Source organism: Salvelinus fontinalis, chromosome 15 (assembly GCF_029448725.1).
Source record: "Salvelinus fontinalis isolate EN_2023a chromosome 15, ASM2944872v1, whole genome shotgun sequence".
NCBI lineage: Eukaryota > Metazoa > Chordata > Actinopteri > Salmoniformes > Salmonidae > Salvelinus > Salvelinus fontinalis.
Genome location: NC_074679.1, coordinates 40,803,216 through 40,821,616, shown reverse-complemented (window position 1 = coordinate 40,821,616; position 18,401 = coordinate 40,803,216). Strand labels below are relative to the sequence as shown.

Here is an 18,401-nt window from a genome sequence, read left to right as displayed (position 1 = left end):
TGATTGTGTCTCAGACTTCAGTGCAGCTTTTGACATTATTGATCATAGTCTGCTGCTGGAAAAACTGTGTTATGTGTTTACACCCCCTGATATAATGTGGATAAAGAGTTACTTAACTAACAGAACACAGAGGGTGTTCTTTAATGGAATCCTATCAAATATAATCCATTTAGAATCAGGAATTCCCCAGGATAGCTGTTTAGGCCCCTTGCTGTTTAGGCCCCAGAGTTTCTATGTATGCGGATGACTCAACACTATACACGTCAGCTACTACAGCGACTGAAATGACTGCAACACTCAACAAAGAGCTGCACTTAGTTTCAGAGTGGGTAGCAAGGCATAAATTAGCCCTAAATATTTCTAAAACTAAAAGTATTGTATTTTGAACAAAACACTCACTAAACCCTAAACCTCAACTAAATATTGTAATAAATAACGTGGAAATTGAGCAAGTTGAGATGATTAAACTGCTTGGAGTAACACTAGATTGTAAACTGTCATGGTCAAAACATATTGATGCGGTAGTAGCTAAGATGGGGAGAAGTCTGTCTATAATAAAGCGATGCTCTGCCTTCTTAACAACACTATCAACAAGGCAGGTCCTACCAGTCCTGTGGTCAGGTGCCACAAAAAAGGACTTAAGAAAAATGCAATTGACTCAGAACAGGGCAGCACAGCTGGCCCTTGGATGTACACAGAGAGCTAATATTAATAATATGCATCTCAATCGTTATGGTCATTGTTATGTTTGGACAAACATCGTTATGTTTGGAGGGAAAAGGGGAAGCTTGCAAGCCAAAGAACATCATCCCAACCATGAAGCACAGGGGTGGCAGCATCATGTTGTGGGGGTGCTTTGCTGCAGGAGGGACTGGTGCACTTCACAAAATAGATGCGATCATGAGGATGGAAAATTAGGTGAATATATTGAAGCAACATCTCAAGACATCAGTCAGGAAGTTAAAGTTTGGTCGCAAATGGGTCTTCCAAATGGACAATGACCCCAAGCATACTTCCAAAGTTGTGGCAAAATGGCTTAAGGACAACAAAGTTTAGGTATTGGAGTGGCCATAACAAAGCCCTGACTTCATTCCTATAGAAAATGTTTGGGCAGAACTGAAAAGGTGTGTGCGAGCAAGGAGGACTACAAACCTGACTCAGTTACACCAGCTCTGTCTGGAGGAACGGGCCAAAATTCACCCAACTTATTGTGGGAAGCTTATGGAAGGCTACCCGAAAAGTTTGATCCAAGTTAACCTGTTAGGGGGGCAGCCCGTCAACGCTACACTTATGACAACATCCAGCTCAAGTGCAGGGCGCGAAATTCAAAATCTATTTTTTTTTAATATTTAACTTTCACACATTAACAAGTCCAATACAGCATTTGAAAGATAAACATCTTGTCAATCCAGCCAACATGTCCGATTTTTTAAATGTTTTACAGAGAAAACACCACATATATGTATGTTAGCTCACCACCAAATGAAAAAGAGGACAGATATTTTTCACAGCACAAGTAGGATGCAAGTAGCATGCACAAGCCAACCTAACTAACCTAGAACCAACCTAAATAACCTATAAAAAACTACCTCAGATGACAGTCCTATAACATGTTACACAATAAATCTATGTTTTGTTCAAAAAATGTGCATATTTTAGTTATAAATCAGTTTTACATTACTGCTCCCATCATAGCTACAGTCTGAAATCGCACGGGAGTAGCCAGAGAAAATACAGACACCAACGTCAACTACTAATTATACATCATAAAACATTTCAGAAAAATATATGGTGGATAGCTAATGAAAGACAAAGATCGTGTGAATAGAGCCAATATTTCCGATTTTTGAAGTGTTTTACAGCGAAAACACAATATATCGTTATATTAGCTAACTACATTAGCTAGCACACGGCAGCATTTATTCTAGTCAAACGGTAGCATAGCACAGTTTGACAGATATATGAAAAAGCATTCCAAATTGGGTCCTTATCTTTGTTGATATTCCATCAGAATGTTGTAAAGGGGTCCATTGTCCAGTACAGTCTTTGTTTGGGATCCAGAACGAACTATTTCCCTCTTGAATTAGCAAGCACACTGGCCGTGCGGCGCTAACCTCTCTTTCTTCAAACAATTCTTGCGTCGCATCACGTCTAAAGTCCAGAATAAATTTCAATAATATAATTAAACTATATTGAAAAAACATACTTTAGGATGATTTTGTAACATGTATCAAATAATATCGAAGCCAGAGATCATATTCACCTTTAACGAGCGTCGTGCAGGAGCCAAGTCCATGTTGTACTTCGTGACCAGAAAAAAAAATTAGGTGCGCAGGTCTCACTCCAAGATGTTGTGTTCAGTCCCTGGATGAGATATTCAACTCCTTTCTGCTCTCACTTCCGCATGACACCCAGAGGAAGGCGTATGACGTGTTTCTACAGTCCTAAGTGACATGACCTTTTATAGACAAGCTCTTAAAGAGAGACCTCGCATTTGGAAATCTCAATTCCGGATAGGAAATGGGCTGTAAAAATAGTTCTGTTCCACTTAGAGAAATAATTCTAACGTTTTTAGAAACTAGAGACTGTTTTCTATCCAATAGTAGTAAATATATGCATATTGTAAGAGCAAAAATTGATTAAGAGGCCGTTTGAAAATGTGCACATATTTTCCAGTTTTTCAATACGCCCCCTGCAGCCATAAGAAGTTAAACAATTTAAAGGCAACGCTACCAAACACTAATTGAGTGTATGTAAACTTCTGACCCACTGGTAATGTGATGAAAGAAAAAAAAGTTGAAATAAATCATTTTCTCTGCTATTATTCTGACATTTCACATTCTTAAAATACAGTGGTGATCCTAACTGACCAAAGACAGGGACTTTTTACTAGGCTTAAATGTTAGGAATTGTGAAAAACTGAGTTTAAATGTATTTGGCTAAGGTGTGCGCAAACTTCCGACTTCAACTGCATAGTGTACCTACGGGGGAGCGGCTAATATGGAGGACCTTAGAACATCTGAGAGTTGGCTCCATGCCCTGGACCAGAGTTTGCTAACAAGCATCTGTGTGATGCAGCACCAGAATTCAAAAAACACGTCTTACCTTTTTGTAGTTAATAAATCCAATGTGAAATGTGATAACTATAGTATACTTAACTAGCCTAGAAAACATGCTGGCAGGCAGACACTGGAAGAGTGTCTGAGCGACAGAGTGATTGCTTTGCATAGTCGCAATGATGGCGTTTTTTGTGGGACTTTAAATAATGCTTCGAACGTAAATTAACGTTATTAACCGGTTCCCATGGCTTTAAAATAATGGTTCTGGAACACTAGAGATCACTTCCTGTTTTCGATTCTGTTCCCTGTTCCTTAAATCTTAATTCTGCATGTCAGAGAGGCATATTTGTTCTACATAGCGTATTTCTAAATGTTCTAAAACTTTACGTTGCAAATTATGTTCACTTTTTCTAAAATCCCCAGTTTTCTAGAAATCCCAGTTGGAGAATTCCTGGAAACCGGGGAATAAACAGGATTTCTGGAAAACTGGGGAATTTAGAGAAAGCTACCAAACTTTTACAACACTAGGTGTGGATCAGTTTATTTCAGTTTGGCAAGATGGGCAGGGTATGTGATAGAATTAGTATGGATTTGCCCCAAACTTAATGCTTTGTATTCAGGACATTTCTTTTATCATTCTTTTGCAGTTTTACTTAAGTGCCTTATTGTAAACAGGATGCATGTTTTGGAATGTTTTTGTTCAGTATAGGCTTCCTTATTTCACTCTGTCATTTAAGTTAGTATTGTGGAGTAACTACAATGTTGATGAACATCCTATCACATTCATTAAACTCTGTAATTGTTTTAAAGTCACCATTTGCCTCATGGTGAAATCCCTGAGCAGTATCCTTCCTCTCCAGCAACTGAATTAGTTAGGACCCCTGTATCTTTGTAGTGACTGGGTGTATTGATACACCATCCAAAGTGTAATTAATAACTTCACCATGCTTAAAGGCACATTTAATGTCTGCTTTTTTGTACCTGTCTACCAATATTATTACATTTTTTTGTCATTTAGCAGACATTCTTATAGAGCAACTAGTGAGTGCATGCATTTTCTTATTTGTTTTTACTGGTCCCCCGTGGGAATGGAACCCATAACCCTGGCATTGCAAGTGCCATGCTCTTCCAACTGAGCCACACAGGACAATAGGTGCACTTATTTGCAAAACCTCCCTGGTCTTTGTGGTTGAATCTGTGTTTGAAATTCATTGCTCAACTGAGGGACCACACTGATAATTGTGTGTGATGGGTACAGAGATGAAAAATCATGTTTAGCACTATTATTGCACACAGAGTGAGTTGATGCGACTTATTATGTGACTTGTTTAGCACATTTTTACTCCTGAACTTATTTAGGCTTGCCATAACAAAGGGGTTGAATATGTATTCACTCAACACGTTTCAGCTTTAAATGTTTTATTAATTTGTAAAAAAGTTTAAAAACATAATTCCATTTTGACATTATGGGGTATTGTGGGTAGGCCAGTGACACAAAATCCCATTTTAAATTCAGGCTGTAACACAACACAGCTTCCTGTGGAAAAAAGTGAGGAGGTGGAATTGGTCACCTGACCTGTCAAGTCTGTTCTCTTCGACTGTGTGAGCCTTCATTGCTCATTAATCTAGTTTATCTCTCTGGTTTATTTAACACCATTGATTTTTACAAGTGTGTGTGTGTGTGTGTGTGTGTGTGTGTGTGTGTGTGTGTGTGTGTGTGTGTGTGTGTGTGTGTTATCCAGCAGAAGGGGCCATTAAGGTTAATATAATGTATTATTTATTAGGGACTGAGCGAATAGAATGAAAAGAGAATTAAACCTTGAATTCCTTATTTTCCAACATTCCACAGACTAAGCAATAAAGCAATACATTTCTATGATTTATTCATTCAGTTAACCAATTTAAGCAACAAGATCAGAGCATTTAGAAGAAAATAGTAATAACTATATCTGAAATGGGACGCACAAAATAGTAATTTGTCAAAACAAATGAATCGCCTAAAAATGTGTTCCAATTGTTTTTTTTAAAATCACAAAATGATTTCCTTTGTATCTTCTTCTAGGAACAAGGGAAGATCGGTGTGACGTTTAACATCGGCACGATGGACATCAGTGTGAGAGAGAGCAGCACCCCTGTGAATGACGGGAAGTACCATGTGGTGCGGTTCACCAGGAACGGGGGCAACGCCACCCTCCAGGTGGACAACTGGTCCATCAACGATCACTTCCCAGGAGGTACGGAAGCCCTCTCTCACTACACCTGCATGGTTTAACCTGTGCTGTGACCTACCTGTTACTTTTGCATGCATGGTGTAGGCCTATGCTATTTGCCTGTTACCTTTGCATACACAAGTTGTGTTTCACTTCCGGTTTTCGGAAGTGAAAAACCTATTATCTTTACATGCATGGTTTAACTCATGAATCCAATAAGTTCTAAACGTACCCTAAACTCACTGGACACCATCTGCATCTAAACTCCTTCCCAGAGACCACACGACCCTGGCGTTCAGTGCCCACACGCCTACCACTCCTTCTCTTCTGTTCCTCCCTCGTCTACTTGAAGCTTTTAAGTGCATAGTTGTCATTATACTACAAGCATATGTTTACAGTTACCACACTGAAGGCCTTTTTGGCTGCCTTCTGTTTGCAGTGCTAAGGAAAGGAAACCAGAGACAAATTGGAAATGTTAAATATCTCCAGTGTCTCGTGGGGGAACATCTTGATGAATGCAATATGTCAGAACTCTTGGTTTTTAATAATACATAGGTATTGACTAGTCAACTTCCATTATCTGCCAAGAGTATCTGCCATCAGACACCTTTGACGTTTCCAGTTGGTCCTGTGTTCGGCCATAATGTGAAAAGAACCTCAGACTTCTTCACTTTTATCTAAGGAAGTGTTAGACCGTCAGCTGTTCTCTGGAGTGGGTTGCTGTTTTAACCCTGCCAAATACTCTGTCTGTTTAGTGAATGAATAAAATGGACATGGAATTGATGGTCATTTTCTCAATAAAGTAGCTACCAGCAAGTCTGAACTAGTAAGGGAGAAAGAAAATGTAAACTTCACAAAAGTAAAAAAAAATTCAGGGTGAGGAGGTGATGTGAGGGGCTTGTGCTGTAGGATTATTTAAGATACTCTTTGAACACTTGCGGGTTGCAGCGTTCTGGATAAATTGCAGGGGTTTGATGGCACAAGCGAGGTGCTCAGCCAACAGTGAGTTGCAGCAGTCCAGACGGTAAATGACAAGCTCCTGGATTAGGACCTGCGCCGCTTCCTGTGTGAGGTAGGGTCATACTCTACGGATGTTGCAGAGAATGATCCTGCAGGAGCAATCACTGCTTTGATGTTTGCAGAGAATATATGTTTGTATAGAGAGAAGAGGTGAGAGCCTAGAACCGAGCCCTGGGGGACATCAGTAGTGAGTGTGGTGCAGACATACATCCCATCCAGGTTACCTGGTTAGAGTGGCCTGCCAGGTAGGATGCAATCCAAGAGTGGGCAGAGACTGAGATGCCCAGCCCTGAGAGGGTGGAGAGGAGGATCTGATGGTTCACAGTGGTGAAGGCAGCAGATAGATCTAGGAGGATGAGAACAGACGAGAGAGAGTCAGCTTTGGCAGTGCGGAGAATCTCTGTGACACAGAAGAGCTGTGTCGGTGGAGTGACACATCATAAAGCCTGAATGGTTAGGGTCAAGAAGATTGTTCTGAGAGCGATAGTGAGAGAGTTGGTCAGAGACAGCACACTCAAGTGTTTTTCAAGTCTATTTTGACGTCAGAGGGGATGCATCTAGTGGACAAAGATCAGTTGATGAGGGAAGTGAGAAATGGGAGGTCTCCAGAGATGGTCTGGAGAAGGGAAAGTGGTCGAGTGGGCAGGTTGTCCGGCGGCCAGACCTCCCTCACTAGTTGCAGGATTCCATCTGGAGAGAGTGGGGAGAAAGAGGTCAAGGCATAGGGTAGTTCTGTGTGAGTGGGACCAGTGGACTCAATAGGCTGAGAGAATGAGAAGCGGATGTCATCAATCTCTTCAAAGTGGATGACAAAATCATCCGCAGAGAGGGAGGGGGGGTAGAGGATTAAGGAGGGAGTAGAAGGTAGAAAAGTGTTTCCTTGGGTTCGAGGCAGAAGCTTGGCATTTCATGTGATAGAAATTGGCTTTTGCAGTGGATACAGGGGAATGGAAGGTAGAGAACAGAGGTGACTGGATGATAGGACCTCCGGAAGTTTAGTTTTCCTCCATTTTCGCCTAGCTGCCCACAGTCCTGTTTTGGGAGGAAAGTGGACAGTGCGAGTCATAGGATGCAGAAATGGTGGAGAGTAGGGTCGATGAGGTAGAATCAGGAGACAGGAGGGAGAAAGGATTTAGCAGAAGGGAGAGATGATAGGATAAAAGGGGAGAGAGTAGTGGGAGATAGAGAGCGAACATTGCAACAGCGCATGACCATCTGGGTAGAGGCTGAGTGGCTAGGGTTAGAGAAAAGGGAGACAGAAAAGGAAACAAAGTATTGATCAGAGACCTGGAGGGAGGTTGCAGTGAGATTAATAGGCGAACAGCCTCTAGTAAAGATGAGGTCATCCGTATTGCCTGTCTTGTGAGTGGTAGGGGACTGGGAAAGGGTGAGGTCAAAAGAGACGAGGGGAATTAATTGAAGGCAGACGTCGGGCAGTTGAAGTCGCCAAGTTCGAAGAGCGGTGAGCCATCGTCAGGAAATGTCCTTATTAAGGTGTCGAGCTCATTGAACAACTCTAAGGACACCTGGTGGGCAATAGATCAAACCAATGTTAAGCTTGAGTTGACAAGTGACAGTGACAGCATGGAATTCAAATGAGATGGACAGGTGAGAGAGGGAGAAAATAGAAAATCTCCACATAGAAAAAATGAGTAGCCGTGTGCACCACCGCGACGGCCAGATGCTATCGAACTATGAGAGAAAACTTAGTCAGATGAAGAGAGAGTAACTAGAGTAGCAGCGTTCTCTGAGGTGATCCATGTCTCCTTTAGGACCAAAAAGTCAAGGGACTGAAGGGCAGCATAGGCTGAGATGAACTCGCCGTTCTTCACCGCAGATAGAGAGTTCTAAAAGCTGCCAGAGACCAGAAATTCCACATGGGTTGTGCGCGCAGAGTACACTAAATTAGAAGCGTTGCAGCCAAGGGGTGGTGAGCGTCTGTAAAGCTTACAGGGAGAGGAGCGAACAGGTATCGAACACACAAAGTTGCCAAAAGCTACAAAATGAGATCATCTGAAAATAACTAGGTAAGATACTAAAGTGAGAGAATGGTCTGGAGCCTTCCACTCCTTCCTTCCTTGAACAACTCGGCAAAACAGCTCGGCAGAACCGTCTTTGTTTCGGCGACGGTCATAGTTTTGCGACGAGACCTCCGCTTACAGCTGCCGCTGAGAAAACAGGGGAGGCTGAAGTACTAATACTTATTGCTAATTGCCTTACAACGATGAAGAGCACACCTCCCGGTACTAATTGCTGATTGCCTAGCAGAGGAGAAACCACTCCCCCTCCAATACAGCCACTGACTACCAAAACAACAAGTCACAAATTGCCCTGCCCCTTAATCCTGGTTGACGTGTCAACAATAATCTGTAAATGAATAGCAGCCAGCACACACCAAGTAGGCTACTGGGAAGACAGACAGCACTTAAAATAGATGGCCCTATCTAGCAAAATGACAGTAGTAGACAACAACTGATCAAGACAAAAATTATACTTATCACTGCTGGAGATACAGCTCCCACTGCCAACACTATCAAATGCTGTACAGTACATTATACCATTAACATCCCCCTTGGAAACATCCCCTTTGGCATGTGATGTCTCGTTGTCTTCCTGTGTTGAGTACAGTAACAGTACAGTACATCTCCCATAAGAGCTGAATCTTCCCTCTAACCTGCCACACACTGAGCAGAGCAGCATTGCCTCAGAGTCTCCTAGGTCTGCCAGTATCACTCACGTTAATGATTCAGACCGGTCCACAGTGTGCCACTCGGCCTCATTACTTCAACACAACACAGACATGGACACTCTGATGGGAATAGGAGCCAGAAGAGAAATCACTTCCCTTGCATTCTTTCTTTCTTTCTTTCTGTCCTTTCTGTCCTTTCTGTCCTTTCTTTCTTTCTTTCTTTCTTTCTTTCTTTCTTTCTTTCTTTCTTTCTTTCTTTCTTTCTTTCTTTCTTTCTTTCTTTCTTTCTTTCTGTGTATCTACTGCTCTCACTCACTCACTCACTTACTCACTCACTCACTCACTCACTCACTCACTCACTCACTCACTCACTCACTCACTCACTCACACACTGATCAACACTTGACAAGAACCCTTTCATTTCTAAATTGGGACTTCTCGATGACTCTATAGCCTAGTCAGTACCTGTTTGGTTGAAAATTACCCCATTTAGGCATTTCTCCCCAAAATTGGCAGTTCATTTACAGATTAGTAAAGCCTGTAATTCAACCATCATTGATCTCCCTCCCTGTAATATCAATGTCATTTACAATCTAATTGCTAGTTTGGCCACTGCCCTGGGGGACTTGAAATTACACTTGAAAAAGCTTAATGGGAGAGTCTGCACTTGAATCAAGGCCTTTTATACCCTTACAATGAGCCACAGCAGGCCCATCAAATGAATGGCCAGACTTCTATGTCGCCAATGGGGCTTGCTCATTTTTCAGTTTTTCCATGTCTTCTGCTTCGTCAAGTAATAGACAGCCATGAAATATGGATGGAGTGACACTGGATGGGCTGACACTGCTACATGGCTTAGGGTAGTGAAGACTTTTTACATCGCTCTCTGGATAAAGTGTCTGTTCAATGTAATTTACAAAAGTGTAAAGAGTTAGCTGTGGTACTGCCGAGGATCTGGGTTCCCTGAGTTCATTTGCAGTTTGAAAGGATCTAGGATATGGGACGAGTTGACAGTTGTGTAAGAAACTAGTTGGTTTTATGGGTCTCACAGATGTTTAAGGTTATCATAAATGTTAGGAAAAGGGTTAAATGTGTAAAACTATAATTATGCTATATCTTAAAATGTGTCCTGTGAGATATCTATCTGGTTGACAATCCTTACCTCACATAGGCCTATATACGGGAACCATTTTAGGACATCCCCAGCCTCAAGCCTCAAACCTCATCCATACAGTTTAGAGCTTATTGTCACTGTTTTTCTCAAAGGATGTCTCGTCTTTGTTTGTCCTGGTGTTTTTAGTATAGACATTTTATGCCGTGCTAACATAAACAGCCATTTACAGCCAATCTACAGTGGCAAACTGTAAAGTGAGACTTTTCCATGTGCCGCCTTGGGGACTATAAAGCTTATTAAATCTAAAGACGGGGAAATGGACCAAGGTGTTCTGCGGTAATGGCACCAAACATCTGTGCTTTTTATTTTCTTAATGCTTGGAGGTATTAATCCTTAATGGCTCCTTGGCAGCTCTTTGCCAAATCTGTGATTGCCTAGCTATTATAGCTAACCTATCAGTCTCTTACCAGGGGAGGGAAGGGCACATATTACTTCCTTCACAAGAGGCTTCAGGCTTTAGAAAGTATAGGGAATTAAGTTATGCTCCGATAGAAAAATGTGTGGTGATAACTTTTACACACCAATATTTCATTATTTAGCAAGCTGCTTCTAGTAGATTGGTACAGGATTTGAGTGTACCCGACCCTGAATGCTAGTGGTTTACAATGTCTTAAAGGACCCCGGGTCTTGAGATTTTTGTTAATATCCTCACTTAATTACTTAATGTTCTAAATGATCTCATAGTTAAAGGGATACTTCGGGATTCAGCACTTCTGTACAGCACTTCGTGACATCAGCTGATGTAAGAAGGATTTTAATAATACATTTGATAGATTGATTGATTGTTAAAGGGATACTTCGGGATTTTGGCAGAGGTCCTAGTTAGCATTGGCTCGCAAAACTACCTCTAAGTTCCTTCACACTGGACACAGAGACATGGAAATGTTATCATCTGATACTCACCAGAGTCAGATGAACCTGTGGATACCATTTTCACGTCTCTGTGTCCAGTGTGAAGGAAGTTAGAGGTAGTTTTGCGAGCCAATGCTAACTAGGAAAGTGCAAATCAATCCCAGAACAACAGCAAAGGACCTTGTGAAGATGCTGTAGGACACAGGTACAAAAGTATCTATATCCATAACCTAACCTGAAAGGCTTCTCAGCAAGAAAGGAGCCACTGCTCCAAAACCGCCATAAAAAAGCCAGACTACGGCACAAAGATCGTACTTTTTGGAGAAATGTCCTCTGGTCTGATGAAACAAAAGTAGAACTGTTTGGCCATAAGGACCATCGTTATGTTTGGAGGCAAAAGGGGGAGCCTTGCAAGCCGAAGACACCATCCCAACCGTGAAGCACGAGGGTGGCAGCATCATGTTGTTGGGGTGCTTTGCTGCAGGAGGGACTGGTGCACTTCACAAAATAGATGGCATCATGAAGAAAGAAAATTCTGTGGATATATTGAAGCAACATCTCAAGACATCAGTCAGGAAGTTAAAGTTTGGTCGCCAATGGGTCTTCCAAATGGACAATGACCCCAAGCATACTTCCAAAGTTGTGGCAAAATGGCTTAAGGACAATAAAGTCAAGGTAATGGAGTGGCCATCACAAAGCCATGACCTCAATCCTATAGAAAATGTGGGGACAGAACTGAAAAAGCGTGTGCGAGCAAGGAGGCCTACAAACCTGACTCAGTTACACCAACTCTGTCAGAAGGAACGGGACAAAATGAACCCAATTTATTGTGGGAAGCTTATGGAAGGCTACCCAAAACGTTTGACCAAAGTTAAACAATTTAAAGGCAATCCTACCAAATACTAATTGAGTGTATGTAAACTTCTGACCCACTCGGAATGTGATGAAATAAATAAAAGCTGAAATAAATTATTTTCTCTGCTATTATTCTGACATTTCACATTCTTAAAATAAAGTGGCATCCTAACTGACCTAAGACAGGGAATTTTACTAGGAGTAAATGTCAGACATTGTGAAAAACTGAGTTTAAATGTATTTGGCTAAATTGTATGTAAACTTCTGACTTCAACTGTGCATTAGTTTTCTCTATGGCTATCTTTGAAAGACTTGTCTCTCTCCACCATGTCCGTGGCCTCAAATGGAAGGTAAAGGGTCACCTGTCCTGGAAACACCTACATACCCATAAACGAGGGGACGCGAGAGCTCACAACCTTCATTACTGTTTGGGCCGGGAGCCATTCTCAGATGACAAGCGCTTTTCCAGGAGTATTCTGGAACACTGCCAAGATTCTGATTGAGACCAAACTGCCTGTACTGTACCTGACCACTCACCCTTACTCTCATAGTCCCTTTTAAAAAGTAATTTCTCCCTTTCTCCTTCTCTCTCCCTCTCTCTCTCTCTCTCTCTCTCTCTCTCTCTCTCTCTCTCTCTCTCTCTCTCTCTCTCTCTCTCTCTCTCGCTTTCTTCCTCTTCCCTGCTTCCAGTAACTTTGTGCACAATCTCAAAAGTAATTGATTGGCAGGAAAGCATTAACCTGTTCTATGATGCTCACATTTTTAAAAGTAAGGTCAAGTAATGAAGTGGCAACATTAAAGGTGTGTGTGTGTGTGTGTGTGTGTGTGTGTGTGTGTGTGTGTGTGTGTGTGTGTGTGTGTGTGTGTGTGTGTGTGTGTGTGTGTGTGTGTGTGTGTGTGTGTGTGTGTGTGTGTGTGTGTGTGTGTGTAACACCGTGCTTTGACTACTTTGCCGTCAGCTGAGCATTTGCACTCATCTCTTGCTGAAGTCTAGAACCACGGCAGTTGGCGTGAGAATGAGCACCACAATGCAATGGACACCTTACCTGTGATAAACCCAGGTGCCATGTGATTTGAATATCACAGCAAGAGGAGGTTAGGGTAACTCACAGAGACCCGATCAGCTGACTCCGGGAAAGATGAAGGTGTGAGTGCATGTGTGAGTGCATGTATATATAAGTCAAGCTGTTGCAAGAGAAAAGAACAGGTGTGTGATCAGGTCGTCTTTTTCACCTGCGATGGCAAAGAAAAGGAAGCTATGAAAGTAAAGACTGTATTTAAGAGACAAGAGAGGAGATGGCGAGATGGACAATGGAGGAGGAGACAGGCGAATGCACAAATGAGTTACTTGGTATCTGGGGAGAAATGATTGAGGAGGAGAGAAAAAGAGAGCTGGAGAGGAGGGTGAAGGACAGAACAAACAGCCATAGACAACACTCACAGATGTTTAAGGTGATTAGGAATAGTGTCTTATTGCAGGAAATCCATGGAAAGTTTACATTTTAACACCAAGACTGTATATTTTGCCAACAGTATATTTTAGTAGTAGCATAAAAGTGCAGTATGCCCGTGAGCTCCAAAGGTATTGGGACAGGGATTTTGAGGGTATTTTCATCCATATCAAGTGAACCGTTTAGAAATTACAGCCCTTTTTGTACATTTTCCACCCGTTTTGGGGGACCGAAAGTATTGGGACAAATTCACTTATATGTATATTAAAGTAGTAAAAAGTTAAAGCTGCAATTTGTCACTTTTTGGGCGACCTGATCTGTTCTAAGTGCACTATGTCTATGCTTCCAGGTCTTAAGTTTCACGTCTGCTTCTTTCACTGAAGAAATAAATAAATGTGGTTTTGAAGAATATATTTCACAACGGTTTAGATGGTACAATGATTCTCCACACTATACTTGCTTGTTTTGTCACATAAACTGAAATTAGGCAAACTATTAGAATTTTAGCAACGAGAAAGTGGCGGAGCGATTTCTGCATTGTGCATCTTTAAGTATTTGGTCCCATATTCATAGCACGCAATGACTACATCAAGCTTTTGACTTTACAAATGGATGCATTTGCTGTTTGTTTTCATTATTATTTTGTGTCCAATAGAAATGAATGGTAAATAATATATTGTGTCATTTTGTATTCACTTTTATTGTAAAATTAGAATAGAATATGTTTCTAAACACTTCTACATTAATGTTTGATTATGGATAATCCTGAATGAATCGTGAATAATGATGAGTGAGACAGTTACAGAAGCACAAATATCTTACTCCCAAGACATGCTAGCCTCTCACCATTACAATAACAGGGGAGGTTATCAGTTGAAATCATACCCCCAAGAGATGCTAACCTCTCACCATTACAATAACAGGGGAGGTTAGCATTTTAAATCATACCCCCAAGAGATGCTAACCTCTCACCATTACAATAACAGGGGAGGTTAGCATTTTAAATCATACCCCCAAGAGATGCTAACCTCTCACCATTACAATAACATGGGAGGTTAGCATTTTAAATCATACCCCCAAGAGATGCTAACCTCTCACCATTACAATAACAGGGGAGGTTAGCATTTTAAATCATACCCCCAAGAGATGCTAGCCTCTCACCATTACAATAACAGGGGTGGTTAGCATTTTTGGTGGGGGAGTATTTGTGCATCTGTCACTTTCTCACTCATCATTATTCAGGATTATCCTGGTATCATCCACATTCATGTAGAAGTGTTTAGAAACATATTATATTGTTACTAACTGTGAAAGTGACTGCAAAATGACACAATACATTATTTACCATTCATTTGTATTCAACATAAAATAATCTAAAACACAACCAAAACAAGCAGAAAATGCATCCAACAACTTTGTAGAGTCACAAGCATGATGCAGTTATTTCGTGCTATGAATATGGGACCAAATACTAAACGTTTTACTACTTTCATACACGTATAAGTGAATTTGTCCCAATACTTTTGGTCCCCTAAAATGGTGGGACTACTGTATGTACAAAAAGTGTTGTAATTTCGAAACGGTTCACCCGATAGGGATGAAAATACCCTCAAATTAAAGCTGACAGTCTCCAATTTAACCCCATAGTCATCGTATTATCTGAAGTGCTGGAGTACTGAGCCAAAACAACAAATAATGTGTCACTGTCCCAATACTTTTAGAGCTCACTGTATATTGTGTGGTATAATTCTGTAAGAACATCAGATAGCCTTTGTGAGGCCATTGCCATCCAGGCTGTATGATGCATGGTGATGTCCCTATGTCTGCCTCAGCCTCCCCTCCAGGTCTCAGTGTCAGTAATAGCCAGCGACAGCGGGGGAAAATGGTCGTCAATTACCTCCGCCATTGGGCTGTTCTGTCCTGTTACCCGGGTTACGCTGGCCCGTGTCCCCGCGTGTGGCAGTCAAATCACTGGATCATTTTGGTGGTGTCGGGGAGCTGCAGGGACGGCGTGTGGTGAACAATCTCTCTGGAACTGCTGACTGCTCATGATGGAAAAGACACAGACAGGCTCATCTCGCACATATACACATGCACATTCAATTTTGAGAATGCATGTTATGACATGAACATTTGACAGGGTAAAGGTTGTCGTCATTGTGAACACAGAGAGTCTTTGGACGTTCTAGAAAGATGCTAGGTTTACCTTGGTGTGAGCTTATGATTTACTCTGTTTTGGCTGTTCAGTTGGTTTTTGATATTGTACTTTTGCGGTCACACTACTGATTTAATTGTAGTTAATTATGGGGCTTAGATAGACCACTGTTTTGTTGTTGTGTCCGTAGTGTTTTCACAGTGTTTTTATTCTGAATGTTAAACAAAAGAAACCCCAAATCCCCAAGCCGACTAGGCGAAAAATCTGCCAATGTGCCCTTGAGCAAGGCACTCAACCCTAATGGCGTTAGAGTATGTGTGCATATGTGTGTGTGTCTCTTCACAGTCCGCTTTGTGTTGTTTTATGTTTTTTTAAATCAGATTTTATTGCTCGTTTGAGTTACTTGATGTGGAAGAGTTCCATGTAGTCAAGGCTCTATGTAGTACTGTGCGTTTCCCAGAGTCTGTTCTGGACTTGGGGACTGTGAAGAGACCCCTGGTGGTATGTCTTGTGGGGTATGTATGAGTGTCTGAGCAGTGTGTTAGCTGTTTGAACAGACAGTTTGATGCTTTCAAAACATCAATACCTCTCACAAAGACAAGTAGTGTTGCAGTCAATCTCTCCTCTACTTTGAGCCAAGAGAGATTGACATGCATGTCATTGATATTGGCCATCTGTGTACATTTAAGGGCCAGATGTGCTGCTCTGTTCTGGGCAAACTGTAATTTGCCTTCGTCCTTCTTTTTGGCATTTTACCATATAACTGGGCAGTAGTCCAGGTGTGATAAAACTAAGGCCTGTAGGATTTGTTTTGTTGATTGTGATGTCAAGAAAGCAGAGCAGCGCTTTATCACGGACAGACCTCTCCCCATTTTAGCTACCGTTGCATCAGTATGTTTTGACCATGTCTGTTTGCAATCTATGGTTACTCCAAGCAGTTTAGCCTCCTCAATCGCCTCATTATTAATTTCAAGATTTAATGAGGTTTAGGGTTCAGTGAAGAATTTGTCACAAATACAATGTTTTTAGTTTTGATATATTTAGGATGAGCTTATTATTAGCCACCTGTTCTAAAACTGACTGCATCTACTTGTGATGTAGTGTTGCAGTGATTTCACTTGCTGTGGTAGCTGGCCTGTATAATGTGGAGCCATCAGCATACATAGAAACACAGGCTTTACTCAAGGCTAGTTGTAGGTCATTAGTAAAAATATTTGGAAAAGTAAGGGGCCACGACGGCTATGTTGAGGTATGCCAAACTCTACCTGGTTTGCGTTCCCCCTACAGAGTTCCATCTCACTTATGGGAGCCAGCCATGCAGATATGATGTGTTGTAATCCCACAGGAACTAGCTTAGAGAAACACTTTTTCAGCTCAGCCATGGTCTGCATGCTAAGATGCCGGCGGGGTAGTCGGTGGGAAAGGAGGGTGCAGACGGACAGCTTCCAAGGAAGAATTTTGAGCACTTAATTATGACACTTTATCATGTCAAAGCGATGACAGCAATTTGTAGGAATAGAGATTACGGAGAAGAAAAGTCTGTTCATAAATTTTAGGGTGCAGAGATAAGCAAGGTTTTTCAGGACTATATTACAGCAAAAGACTGTCATGTAGCCAGTGTCAGTTGTCCTGATCAGGTCACATCCAGGCTGTATCACAACCGGCCGTGATTGGGAGTCCCATAGGGCGACGTACAATTGGCCCAGCGTCGTCCAGGTTTGGCCGGTGTAGGCCGTCATTGTAAATAAGAATTTGTTCTGAACTGACTTGCCTAGTTAAATAAAAGTTAAATATTTTTCCCCCCAATTACTAACTTTAATAGGAAACCTTAACAATGTTCCTTCCTTCTCTCCCTTTAGAGTTTTTCAGTATTCTATTCAGAACCACTCATTCTGTTCAGGTAGTACTAAATTACTCCAAACAGGGGTTCATTGCCCTTGAGTTTTCTTGTCTGTGAGGTATAGCTAGTAGGCTTGGGCGGTATATCGTATATAACATATACCGGGGTATTTTAAAATGCCCACGGTATGATTTTCAAAACCATCAATAATTGTTATTTTTAAATAAACACCTACAGTCAACTTGTGCACTAGGTTAATCGATAAAGCAGATTGCGTTCTTAATTTCGTCTGTTGTATTCTTTTTTCATTATGATGCTGTTCCCTTAAGCAGCTGATCTAGCCAGCCACATGGCATGTTTGTTTACAAAGAGCACACCTAGCAAATGGAAGCTTTCGTGATGTGATGATCCGCTGTTGTACAGCTCAATAAAGGTGATCAAGTTACACTTAAAATGTACTACTGTTTTCCAGCTAAATATAAGTTTAACTATCTAAAATGTGCCACAAATTTACTCCAGCTCAGCTACCTTGCTACTTAAGTGGCTAGCTTGGAAGATCAAGCTGCTTGGTTACAGCAGAGACGATCAATCACCTCATGGATCAAGATCCCTGCTGAGGAGCTGGGGTGTCTGTCCTTAGTTTATGTTCGCTTAGGCTTGTTATAATTTAGCTAGCATCCACAATGGGAATTCACTAGTACTTTGTTTGCATTTGTTACCATAATTATTATTATTTAAAAAACATTACTCTTGGAAAGAAATAGTTCCCCCTTGTGTGCACTGCGGGTAATACCTTATACCCCGGGATGGTACAGGAACAGTATGAAGGTATGGAAATCTGGATATTTCCCAACCCTAATAGCTAGAGAGATAGGAATCGATTACCAGAGTCACGCTTGTTGTGCAGAAGAGAGGAATGGAGAAAAGAGAAAGAGAAGAAATACTCTGCAGCAAATTGCCTTGAAAAAGCAGCACCTCCTCCTAGCTTATCAGGAGCTGCATTCAAAAGACACACGGCGTGTTTGAGGATGATTGCTTTCATTTGCACAGGCCCCCTGTTTCATATGAATGAGGCTGCGTTTCGTCTGAGCCACCC

General features: G+C 41.5%; 1 protein-coding gene across 26 annotated transcripts in view; it reads left to right on the top strand.

The window, feature by feature from the left end:
* The window catches only part of nrxn3a (neurexin 3a), a 444,245-nt gene that overhangs the window by 351,585 nt on the left and 74,259 nt on the right, over positions 1-18,401 (top strand). For all 26 annotated transcript variants that reach the window (XR_008752966.1, XR_008752968.1, XR_008752965.1 and 23 more), the window contains one exon: positions 5,122-5,293. Coding sequence is in view for 22 of the 26 variants with exons in the window: in XM_055863842.1 (XP_055719817.1) it covers positions 5,122-5,293 (172 nt within the window). In the remaining 4 variants the exon portion in view is untranslated. The remainder of the gene's footprint in view (positions 1-5,121; positions 5,294-18,401) is intronic.